At 36.7% G+C, this 12,087-nt stretch overlaps 1 protein-coding gene across 3 annotated transcripts in view; it reads right to left on the bottom strand.

Moving 5' to 3' along the window:
• The window catches only part of LOC139968741 (cadherin-23-like), a 115,120-nt gene that overhangs the window by 76,782 nt on the left and 26,251 nt on the right, over positions 1-12,087 (bottom strand). For all 3 annotated transcript variants that reach the window (XM_071973079.1, XM_071973080.1, XM_071973081.1), the window contains 9 exons: positions 12,027-12,087; positions 10,905-11,103; positions 8,561-8,652; positions 6,988-7,128; positions 5,918-6,032; positions 4,057-4,371; positions 2,040-2,191; positions 1,329-1,475; positions 440-565 (listed from right to left, as the gene is read on the bottom strand). The exon at positions 12,027-12,087 is cut by the window's right edge and continues 47 nt beyond it. In XM_071973079.1, coding sequence (XP_071829180.1) covers positions 440-565; positions 1,329-1,475; positions 2,040-2,191; positions 4,057-4,371; positions 5,918-6,032; positions 6,988-7,128; positions 8,561-8,652; positions 10,905-11,103; positions 12,027-12,087 — 1,348 coding nt within the window. The remainder of the gene's footprint in view (positions 1-439; positions 566-1,328; positions 1,476-2,039; positions 2,192-4,056; positions 4,372-5,917; positions 6,033-6,987; positions 7,129-8,560; positions 8,653-10,904; positions 11,104-12,026) is intronic.

Below are 12,087 nucleotides of genomic sequence, written 5' to 3'. Positions count from 1 at the left end.
ATAATTATAAGGTTAAAGGGCAATCTCACTGCATAATTATAAGGTTAAAGGGCAATCTCACTGCATAATCATAAGGTTACAGGAGAATCTCACTGCATAATTATAAGGTTACAGGGGAATCTCACTGCATAATTATAAGGTTAGAGGGCAATCTCACTGCATAATTATACGGTTAGAGGGCAATCTCACTGCATAATTATAAGGTTAGAGGGCAATCTCATTGCATAATTATAAGGTTAAATTGTAATCTCACTGTGCATGATTTGTGATATAACATACAGTTAACAACAGATTATCATTACAAATTCAACATCATATGGCCACTTACGTTTCTCAAATCACATTAATTCGTTATAGACCATCGTGAAATAAATGACTGTTTCACGAGCTGAAAAATCCAAAGTATGCAACATATGGAAGGAAAGTTACCATAACTTACAGTAAGGTTGGTGTCATGTGAAACATCGGAATTGACCGCAACTAGGAAAGACCTTTCAGCTTCTCCGGCCTCAACGAGAGACTCATCAAAAGCACTATTTGAAAAATTGATGTCACCGATGAATACCTGCGTGAGAGCAAAAGACAACGACGGGCATTGAGTTGTTTGGTCTCCTATAAAAAAGTTCACATCGTTGGATGTGTTCAACCAGAGATGTGAAATACGCAATATCAGAATCAAAACATTAAACTTAAAAAAAACTATGTAGTTTGAAATTTAGTCAGGCCAACTTACTTTTACACATTTGCCTACAAAGGCTCTCTAGTGGATAAGCAGTTTGCTAACAGTTTTACTTTATTTTTATTTTTATTTAGATTAACATTTGACAGGTTAAGTTAATCCTTTTTTCTTTTATTATTAATTTTTGCAGAGGAGGATCCACTGAATTAGTTGATAATGTGTCGAGTTTTTGTTCAGGAAATATTTGGTAATGCAAATATATATCCACATGCTCTAGCTTCAAGATGGGCAACTGCCACATTCCTGTGAGTTATTGTTTTTGCAAATTTAACCGGATAAAGAGAGCATCTTCTTATGTGTTCTACTGTTAACAAAATATTGGCAAGGATAAATCTTGCTATGTAAAAATTCTAGAGTAAAACATCTTTCTCTGAGACTTTTTTGTAAAAAAGAGCTCATTGTGGCCTCCCCCCAATGAACTCCCCTCCCCTCCAAGGAGAAAAACATTAAATAAAGATGTGAGAAAATTGGCTGGCTGATTGCCAGCACTTTTTTTAACAGCTAACTGTAACTTTTATGTAGTTAGTTATTAATTAGTCAAATTATACAAAAAAATCTACAAAATGCAGAAACAAATAAAGGTAGTCACCGAGTCGCTATCCGATGCGGTGACGACCAGCCAACCCGGGACCATCTCGCTTGATAAGTAGGGATCATCCTTCATGTAGCGGGCATCGTAAGACTTGACATCAAAGTAGGGACAGTTGTTATTGGTGTCATTCACTATGATGAAAACCTATCAACAGCAATAGCAGGAAGGAAATAAAATAATATAAATTCATCACTGATTTATCACATTCTTATTTTTGTTCAGAATGGATATCAACTTGGTAGTAGCAAGTATAATAATTTTTGGGTGAGGGCAGGGGCAGTGGCATTTGCCAAGGGGGGCCTGGTGGGGTTGGCACGTGCCCTCCCAAAAAAAATTGTGCCCCCCAGGTGCCCCCATCTCTCCCCTGATGCGATTTGTAGTGTTAACAAAATTACTCAAACAGAAACTTTTTTTTACAAAGGACAAAATGTATTATGTTCTTCAGTCAAACTTCTTTCCACCGACTGTCACAATAGCCAGTTGTTTTCTCACTTAAGGTGAAACGTAGCTGCCTGGATAACACGTACAGTAACTGGCTGGATAACAACTAGCTGGCTGGATAACACGAGGCTGGCTTTAACAGGATATCCTCCATACCCCCATGGGAGCAGGTAGCCTAGTATAGGTTAAGAAATGGAAGGAAGGGGGTGAGGGGATGGGGCGGGGTGCAATTATGATTGCCTTTAAAGGTGTCATATCTACACTCACTTCAGTGGTAATGGTACTTTGGTCTAAAGTTGATCCAGTCGTATTGTAAGCCGTCACAGTCAGTAGGTAAGTTCCAACATCAATGTTGCTGACATTTTTAGCATAAATGTTTCCATTTTCTTCATTAATGCTGTAATGACTTGTACTGATCTCTATTAGGGGAAAAATTAATTGCAAAGAGAGATCGCCTGAGTTCAAAGAGATTACATACATACAATGGCAGGAAAAGAAAAAAAAAACGATTACGGATATATGCTAATTTGGACATATTAATAATATACCACTTTACTTTATATATACATAATCGACATAAATGGAGATTTAAATTTTAAAACACGCACCGATTAAATATCCATGATCTAAATCTCTCCTTCAAGCAAACTGGTCAGAAAAACTATTGACCCTAGATTGGACAAGATTTATTTTCAGGAAATATATTTTTTTTTAAATAAATTTGTTGTGGTGGAGTATGTTCCTTACGTGAGTGAGGTACGTTCCTTACATGACAAACCTGAATGTAGAAATACCATACTCTTAAACGAAACTTGAGAGTTAAAAATAGCTAATTGAATTTGAGATATATATTTTTCGACTTCTCACTACAATTCATCCAGTTGCTTGAAAACAACAAGAATGATCTCTTTACATGATCAGTTTTTTGTTGTCCTGTCATCCAATGATTCCCAAAGAGCCAGCTGTAGTTAACTTCAACATTCAAAGACATTAACAAGCTTTAACTTAGATCCTTGTATCCCAAGTATAGGCTAGGCAATCTAGCATGCTATGACAAAAATATTTACATTACGATCTTCCCTGCCTATTGCAAATACTACCCGTTTTTTGGCCCAAAACAGGGAGATTGAATTTCCAACCGAGTTTGTAATGCTACCCATACTGAATGCTCCTCTGCACAAATTGATGATTAAACACACAGTGCACTATTTCAGTGGTCAAGCCAAATTTGTCTAATCCACACACAGGAAAGAAGTGCTGGCCATTAGAGCACCTGTGTTTACAATCATACGGTGGCTGGTCAATTAATTAGGTGCGCTCAAGTATGAATCCTAATATCAGTATTTGGGGTAGTTTATGCTATCAAGTAAGCAATTATTAATGCTCGAGTGTATTTGAGGAGGACTGTTTTTCTATAGGCAGGCTTGAAGTCATGTTAATGTTATTGTTTTGAAAGGCCACAGGAATATAGCTTTCTCAAGAATTTTTGACACTTGATGTGACATATAAAAGAAGACGGACCCTGCTGAGTTTCAGGCACATGTTTGCTTATATCTGTTAGTACCTGATATACTTCATGAAGAAGACCGCATCAGAGCACTCCTCAATTTACATACGTTATAAAATCTACTTTTCAATGAAAAGAAAACTCAAAAACTTGCTGCAGTTTACTACCTTTTTTCCCCTTACACCTCTCAGCTTTTTCACCTCTCACCTCTCAATTTTCTCTCTCTTTTTTTAAAATTTAATTTTATGAACTTTTTTTAAGAGGAATTTCTGTGAAGACCATGAACTTCCCACAAACCTGGTTTGGGGAGTTTGCAAGGTTTCAAAACCGGGTAAAGTATTAAAACAATATTAGTTTCTGTTTATCAGCACCAGAAAGTGGACTGGGAAATTATTGGCAAATTTGAAAGACCAAAGAAATTTTAAGCTGTGCATGTACTGTCATTTAAGTTATCCACCCCTCAATTGATATGCCAATCCCTATGTAATTGACACTGTGGCCTGTGGGGGGTGGGGGTGGGAGGGAGGGGTACCTCTCAGTAGCAACAGTACCTTGCATACTGTGAATGAAAATAGGGATTGCACTCTCATATTTATATTATACAACCCAGAAAGCTTCAGAAAAGTGATTTCAAGAGATATTCAGCTCTGTTTTGTGTAATGTATTGTAACAGTTTTTCTCTGGTCTTTTAAAAATAATTTCTGTTCGACAAGCGTATTTGTATCAGCGATAGCTCCTTTTTGCATCAAAGCAAAACCAAAACTTCTATGATCTCACCTCCGGACACGGGAAAGAAGGTCTCCTCATCCAGAAGAAACATTATCTCATCTTCCGACCCATTGCATGAACTTTTCGCAATCACTGACGTAATGACAACGTCATCTTTCAGCTCTGCGTCGTCTATCGTTCTATCGACACTGTCGGCCGTTATATCGCACGATGTTCGCTGCTCTACGTAAACCAGCAATGCCGTGTCATCTTCCGTTACGTCGCTGTAATAAGGGCTAGGATCGTTGTCGTACGTCACTATTTCCAGGCGGTACAGAGTCTGAGAATACTCCAGAGGTCGAAGCGTGTAAATTTCACATTCACCTGTTGTTATGAAAAATGAAAATTAATTTATTGAGTAAAATGATTATATAACAAAACAAAAATCAAAGTTTGCCTGGTCTGATCCTTATATCCTTATATCCAGTGGAGTGTTAGCTCAGTGGTTAACGCCGGTGCCTTTCAATCATAAGGTCCCGAGCTCGAGTCACGTACTCCAAGATTAATGTATGTCGTCCAGTAACAGAGTTGTTGACAATTCATAATCATAGACATTAAATATGAATCTAAGAGACTGACTTCGGTCAGCTTGCGGCTTTGATAAGCCAATGAGGCTTCTTCGCGAGTTCCTGGATCTAAAATACATACATACATAGATACATACATACACCTATATATATATAAATATGCAGTTAGGTACCATATACTGCTCCCCCCCCCTCCCTCCCACCCATAAAAAGGATCTTTCATACATCTCTTTGAATAGTGCACATAACGGTTGCTATGCCACCTTTATTTTTGCTTGAGCAATGCAACGACATTTAGGTGAAAACAACAACGATATATTTTCCGTTCAAGGCATTGTGAGGAGTTTCACCTAACAATAAAAACTCCGCACGCAAGGCGTCCCTCTAGCTTCAAACCCAGGTACCTAAACAAGACTTGTGGGAGCCCTGAAAAATTCACTCAAGCCTGCAGTACAATTATGTTACTGAGTAAATGATTATATAATCCAGCTTGCCGAGTTAATTACACAAATTACAATTACACGAATAATCAGGCAATCATGTTTCAAAGTCATCATCTTCCGGTTTGATATTCTCATATCATATTCTTGCAGGCATAATAATTACTTGCTTTGGTCGCATAGACTACCGAAGTGCAGATGTATAGTGATCGCAATAATCTAATAATCAGTCAGAAATACTCTAACGACCATTTGCCAAGTTTGCCCTTAAAACACCTTACACATATATCCTCTGTGACATTGTCCTTATTAAACGTGTTTGTTTGCTTTTGATTGAGAAAGACCAAACAAGTATGTGACAATTCAAAATATCGGTAACATTTTCCGTAGAGGCACTGCAAGGAGGTCAGCATAGCAACGGAAAAGAGAACTCCACAGGCCCTCTATGATTGACTGATATAATTTAAAGAGACACAAAGACTAGACATGTGGAACCCTGAGAGTCACTTGAGCAGCCTAGCTAGCTGACTCTACATAATTTTAATATCAATTGGTGGACACATGCAGCTCTTGTAGTTTGAATTACTTGCCAAGAAAAAGTACCAGCCCCATTTCATCCTTTTCCAAGGTTAAAAATACAAACAAGGGCTGAACAACTGTAGTTTGGTTAACGTTGGATGGAGTACCAAATGCGATCATAAGAGATTATTCTAATGCTATGGAGGGTTAAGTTTCACACACATAAAGACAGACTGTGGGTAATAGGGTGGGGGTTAGGGAGAGGATAATGGGTGGTGGCTGCAGTTGATGGTGGGAGTACAGGACAGAGAGGGTGAAGAATTTTATCCCATATTCTCTCTGTGTCTCTATCCGACTTTTATCTACTGCATAAAATGAACTTACCATCTACGCTATTAAGGTAGAACGTTTCCCAGACCAGGTCATCTGGGTTGCGAGGTTTGTAATAGATTGGATCTCCAACAGGAAGATCAGGGTCAGTTGCATTAAGAGTGTATATCTGTAGGTGAAAAGGTCATCATCATGATGGTCAAGCCTGCCTATAGAAAAACAGTCCTCCTCAAATTCACTCGAGAGGATTGATAATTCGTTACTTAATAGCATAAATTACCCCAAGAACTGCCATTAGGATTCATCCTTGAGTGCACCTAATTAATTGACCAGCCACACCTATGATTGTAAACACAAGAGCTCTAATGGTCAGCGCTATACTTTCCAGTGTGTGAAGACAAATTTGGCTTGACCACTGAAATAGTGCACTGTGAGTTTAAGCATGAATTTGGGCAGAGGAACATTCAGTATGGCTATAGCATCACCAACTCGGGTAGATATTAAATCTCCCGTTTTGGGCCGAAAACAGGGGGCTTGGGTGGTATTTGCTATTGGCAGGGAAGATCGTAATGGTACGTGGCCCAGAGAGAACATTTACAGAAATAAAACTTTTATGTCCCAAATTTCCACCGGTGAATATTTTGGCTTGGCATTGATCATGGACCTGTTTTTTACAAATGAGATGCTGATCTTAAGTAGGCTAAAGGGGCTTTAACTATCTACTTGAGTGGCTCATTTTATATTTTTTACTTCATTTGCTTGAGTGTAAAGGGTTCATGCACTTACAGCCAGTGTGAATGAAGTACACTAGGAAATTGAGTATACTGAATACAATGCTTTTACCCTATAAAATAAACTTATAAAAACGAAAATCATAATTTTTTTGTTATATTTTTGGTCATGATCTTCGGTGAAATAAGATTGACTTCGTTACGAGTTCAACCTGGTTAACCCTCGCTTGGTTTATACCCAGCTAACGACTTTTTTCTGGATATCACATGATCTACGAAGTAACCCAAAGCTGCTTTCCTTATCTTACTCCGGCGGCGCAAGTCACACTTACGGTGTGAATTAATTGTGTTGGGCGAGGCCTAACCAGATTGAACTCGTAATGTCTCCCTTACCTTAGTGTTGATGGCTGTTTCCTCATGAACATATGTCTGGTATTCTCCGTTCTGAAACATCGGTTTCTCATCATTAATTCCTTCTATGAGGATGGAAACACTCATTTCTGTGCTAAGTCTTGGTTTACCGTTGTCCGATGCCTGTTGTAGGAAGAAAGGAATAAGAAAAACAAGAATCTCTGACCAGACGAAAAATATCGACTCAGTTCGTTGTTTGGTTGAAACGAATGAATAATTACTCATGACTTTTGGTTTAACTATGTAAACGGGATCATGTTATCTCCTACTCTGCTGGTACTTTTCTTAGAAGTTATTCCTTATCATGCATGACTGATGTAAAATGTACTGTACTGATATGTCTCGTGTCGTTTCGTTTCATTTCACTTTTTTTCCTTTTTACAATTACATTTACAATAATGAATAATACCAATGTCAAAGAAAGAAAAAAAAGGATGGAAAATCTGAAAAAGCTACGCTTATACACTCATAAGGTGCAGATTCACCATGACGATCAACGAGTGAAACAGAATTGTTTCAGCCAGAGAGAAGAATAAACATCACAACACTCTACTTACCGATGTATATTGTATGTTTACTGTCTCGTTAATTGTGCTAACAACACAACTATAGTTTACAGGTTCACAATAACAAAGAAAGTAGACTAATATACCTTTTTCTTTTATTTAATGACATTGATCTTTTACTCTTTCTCACTGGCATCTAACTTAAATATGAACAGCTTGATCTAATTTAATAGTATCGTAAAAACAGCTTCTATGTTAAAAAGAAAAGCTGTTGACCCTTTGTTGCTTGCACAGGATCGCTGGAGTCATAACTTAAGCATTCTATCCGGCAAATTTGGGCTCAGAAATCAACTAAGTAAATTCTTACTCTCCAAATTAGAACAGCTTTCATCAGTTGTCAGCTTAGCACAGACTGTAATGGCATATTAACCAGTTTTTCCATTGCAGGAGTGGGCTGGTGGTGCAGGGAAGGGGAGGAGGGGGGAGGAGTGGTATTGGACTTTTGATGATGGGTATAAAAAGCAAATTTACTAACCTAATAGTATTTAACTTCACAAAGATATGTTTTACAACCTACAGCTATGTCTAGAACGGTGAAATCCTAAAGGGAGCAGATATGATGGTTCTTGAATCAAATGAGGGCGGAGTCTAATTCTATAGTCTCTGCTCCTTACTGTGTAATTAACAGGCTAGAAATGGACAACTAACAAGTTTAACGTGAAATGTCCACGACCATTCTTCATGTGTTTCCTATGCTTTTGTAGGCTTGTATGGTTTTGACTATACTTCATTTAACAATAAAAAGCTGTTCATGATTCCCCTTCCGCCCCTCCATCTTGTTTGTGGAAGGGGAGGAAATGGGAACGACAGATCTGACTGATGTAATTCTTCCCCTAATCCCCCCACCTCCCCCACCCCCCATTCCTCAGCTGGTAACATCAGAACACAAAAAGCATACTAAGACATTATGTGTTCTTGTTGCCGTGTATGTTAGTATCATGATCATGTGAACAACAAAATTCCCTCGTTATCGAAGGTCCTTCACTCACCGTCACGACGATGGTGATAGAATCGTTAGTTTCTCTGTCTAGGGCTTTCTGGAGTGACAGCTCTCCTGTCTCGTTATTCATTATGAAATACTCTGTAAAAATAGAACATAAAATACAAATAGAACATACAAACAAATAGAACATAAATACAAATAGAACATACAAAACAAATAGAACATAAAAACATAAATACAAATAGAACATACAAACAAATAGAATATAAATACAAATAGAACATAAAAACAAATAGAACATAAAAACAAATAGAATATAAATACATATAGAACATACAAACAAATAGAACATACAAACAAATAGAACATACAAACAAATAGAACATACAAACAAATAGAACATAAATACAAATAGAACATAAAAACAAATAGAAAATAAAAGCAAAGACAACATAAAACAAATACAACATACAAACGAATAGAACATAAAAACAAATAGAATATAAAAACAAATAGAACATAAAAACAAATAGAACATAAAAACAAATAGAACATAAAAGAAATAGAAAATTAAACAAATACAACATGAAACAAATACAACATAAAACAAATAGAAATTGAAACAAATAGAACATAAATACAAATAGAACATAAAAACAAATAGAACATAAAACAAATAGAAAATAAAAGCAAAGACAACATAAAACAAATAGAAAATGAAACAAATACACATCAAAACAAAAACAACATACAAACAAATAGAACATAAAAACAAATAGAACATAAAAACAAATAGAACATAAAAGAAATAGAAAATTAAAAAAATACAACATGAAACAAATACAACATAAAACAAATAGAAAATGAAACAAATACAACATAAAACAAATAGAAAATGAAACAAATACAACATAAAACAAATACAACATTAAAACAGTAGAACATCAAAAACAGAAAAATACAATGCACACAGGTAAATTCAAAGGTGATACTTGTGATCAGTTTTTCATGGAAAATTCAAAGCATTTTTCATATATCCGAATCTCAGTTGCACAATTCAATTTTGTTTTTTAACATATCAATGTGTTCCTTAAATCTGGTTGTGAGTAAACAACCTCTTTTATGCTCCAATGACACATAAAGTATACCAAGTCTTGGCCAAGCATTAATTAGTCAGAATTTTCTGAGCTTTGACATATGTTGCCATGCAGATTTTAGACTGTTTTCGTTGGAAGAACAATAGGGCTAAGAGCGGACCAAATTTCTGTTTGGACAATCAAATATCAGTTAAGGGATTGTCCAGTGGATGACTATAGTTTTTTTTTACATCATACCCAATTAAATTGCATTGTAATTATCTAGGACCAAATACCCCAAAATAGGTAAAATGATAAAATTGGTATTGCTCAGAAAATTCGACCGGTCAAATACTCCGGTACGAAAACTGAAATATGACTAAAGTAGCAATGGCTGAATGATAGGAGAAACCAAACCCAATAATCATCATCATCATTAGTCGAAGTGATTTTAGAGATATTAAAATGTCAAGAACAACCCTCCCCCAACAGTTATTTCTGTCACGGAGATGAGTTTTGCTATTAATTGCTGAATCTAAAATATTAAAGTTAATGATGCCAAGTGGCATCATTAATTTGATAAACATTCTACCTTGAAAATATGGAATGAAAAAAAACAAAGAGGGTTTCAGATGGCTCTAGTGCCACTGTAACATGGCAGATTTACAAATTGACAGCTCCCAGACCTCATGACAATTAAAACTAGGAAGATATCACCCACACTGAGCAGTCGGCCAGGTCATAGTAAGATGGGTTTCTCATACAAGAGCAAATCTACGGTTTTCCCATCTGAAATGACTTTCTGAATCGAAAAGATTCCAAACATGAGTTTAAACTGTTGAATTGGTAGCCACCCGAAGACGTGTAAGCTGCAATCCACAAACCCTTGCGGGTTTCTTCCACATTTGTGGTCGCTTAAAGAGTCGTATAATTACTGCCTGATTATAATTATTATTATTAGTATTATTATACAAAGGTCTCAATCTCTCATATCAGCTGCAGATACTGGTCGTGTTTGGGTCTCCCTTTAACAATAATCTCCCTTTAACAACAACCTAAGAGTCTTAGCTCAGTGGCATACGCCTTTCAATCATAAGGTTCCCCGGTTCGAGTCACTCCCAGACTAATGTATGTCGTCCAGTTACAGACTTGTTGACAATTAACAATTCATAATCATGGACGTTAAATATGAATGTAAGAGACAGACTTCCGTCAGCGTGCGGCTTTGATAAGCCAATGAGGCTTTTCTTCGCGAGTTCCTGCTTGCAGGAGGATCTAAAATACATACATACATACATACATATTCTATCTTACCATCGTTATCCACGGTATATGTTATCACTGAATTTTCGTTTCCTGGCTCGTCATGGTCGTCTGCTTGAAATGTGCACAGTGGATCAGCTGGAGTGAGTCCCACGTCCCCTTCGGTGACATCAAGTTGTTTGCAGTTGGACATGGTCTCATCCGTGAATGTTGGCGATTCATCGTTTTCATCGGTGATCTTAACCACCACCTGTATGATGTGTGTGAAAATCGAAACTTGCCATTTGTAATTTCAAAATAAAATAAAACTGTTAGCAAACTGCTTATCCACTAGAGAGCCTGTGTAGGAGAATGTGTAAAAGTAAGTTGGCCTGACGTTGCGATCCTAGCAGGATCTTCTAAATGACAAGTAACAGTAACAGAAGGCACAAAATCACGCACAGACGCCTGTCTGTATTCTGTGCGTGTTTTTGTCCCATCTGTTACTGTTACTTGTCATTCAGCCTTTGAAGAAGATCCTCAGTGCTAGGATCGCAACATCAGGCCAACCCTATTTTTACACATTTGTAATTTCCTCGTTTTTGCCCCGAATGAAAATCTGCACGACTTTCATACTGTGCACTTTTCATGAAGATGTTACACGAAAAATGTTAAGTTCCACTTGGAAAACGTTTTGGGACAACATCCTTCAATACAGTAGATTGCACTATATGCCATTATTATAAGTAACAATACAAAAACACACCAACAGCTGGCTCTTGAATTTTGCATACAATTTTACTGAGCTGTCAATAGCTATAAATTTCTGACACTCCAATTGATATTTATATATGTTATTTTGATAACAATTAAACAAAAGCTACTAAAATGCAAGCAAGTGTGTCTACTTTTGGGTGTTGAAGCAGTTAAATTTACAACGTTTATATCTCTGGAACAGAACATGGCATTAAAAAGCAAAAAGCTTAACCTATTGATTGTTACTAAATTATGGATGTTCTGCATCAAACTCAAAACAATGAAATTATTGGTGAACGAGACAAACTTTGTGCAATACAACTTAACAACTGATACACACATGTCAAGCAGCATATGCAAAAACTCTCTTAACTTTTTAATTTCTACAGGGGACAATTCATTTTGCTATGTGTAAACTTTCCTTCGACTGTAACTTACGTATTGTGTTGTTCTAAAACGAGGCTGAGCTGTGTTTTCCACAAACAGGGAAAATTCAAAT

Source organism: Apostichopus japonicus, chromosome 6 (assembly GCF_037975245.1).
Source record: "Apostichopus japonicus isolate 1M-3 chromosome 6, ASM3797524v1, whole genome shotgun sequence".
Classification (NCBI taxonomy): Eukaryota; Metazoa; Echinodermata; class Holothuroidea; order Aspidochirotida; family Stichopodidae; genus Apostichopus; species Apostichopus japonicus.
Note: the sequence above shows the minus strand (reverse complement) of the source record. Positions and strands in the feature narration are given on the sequence as shown.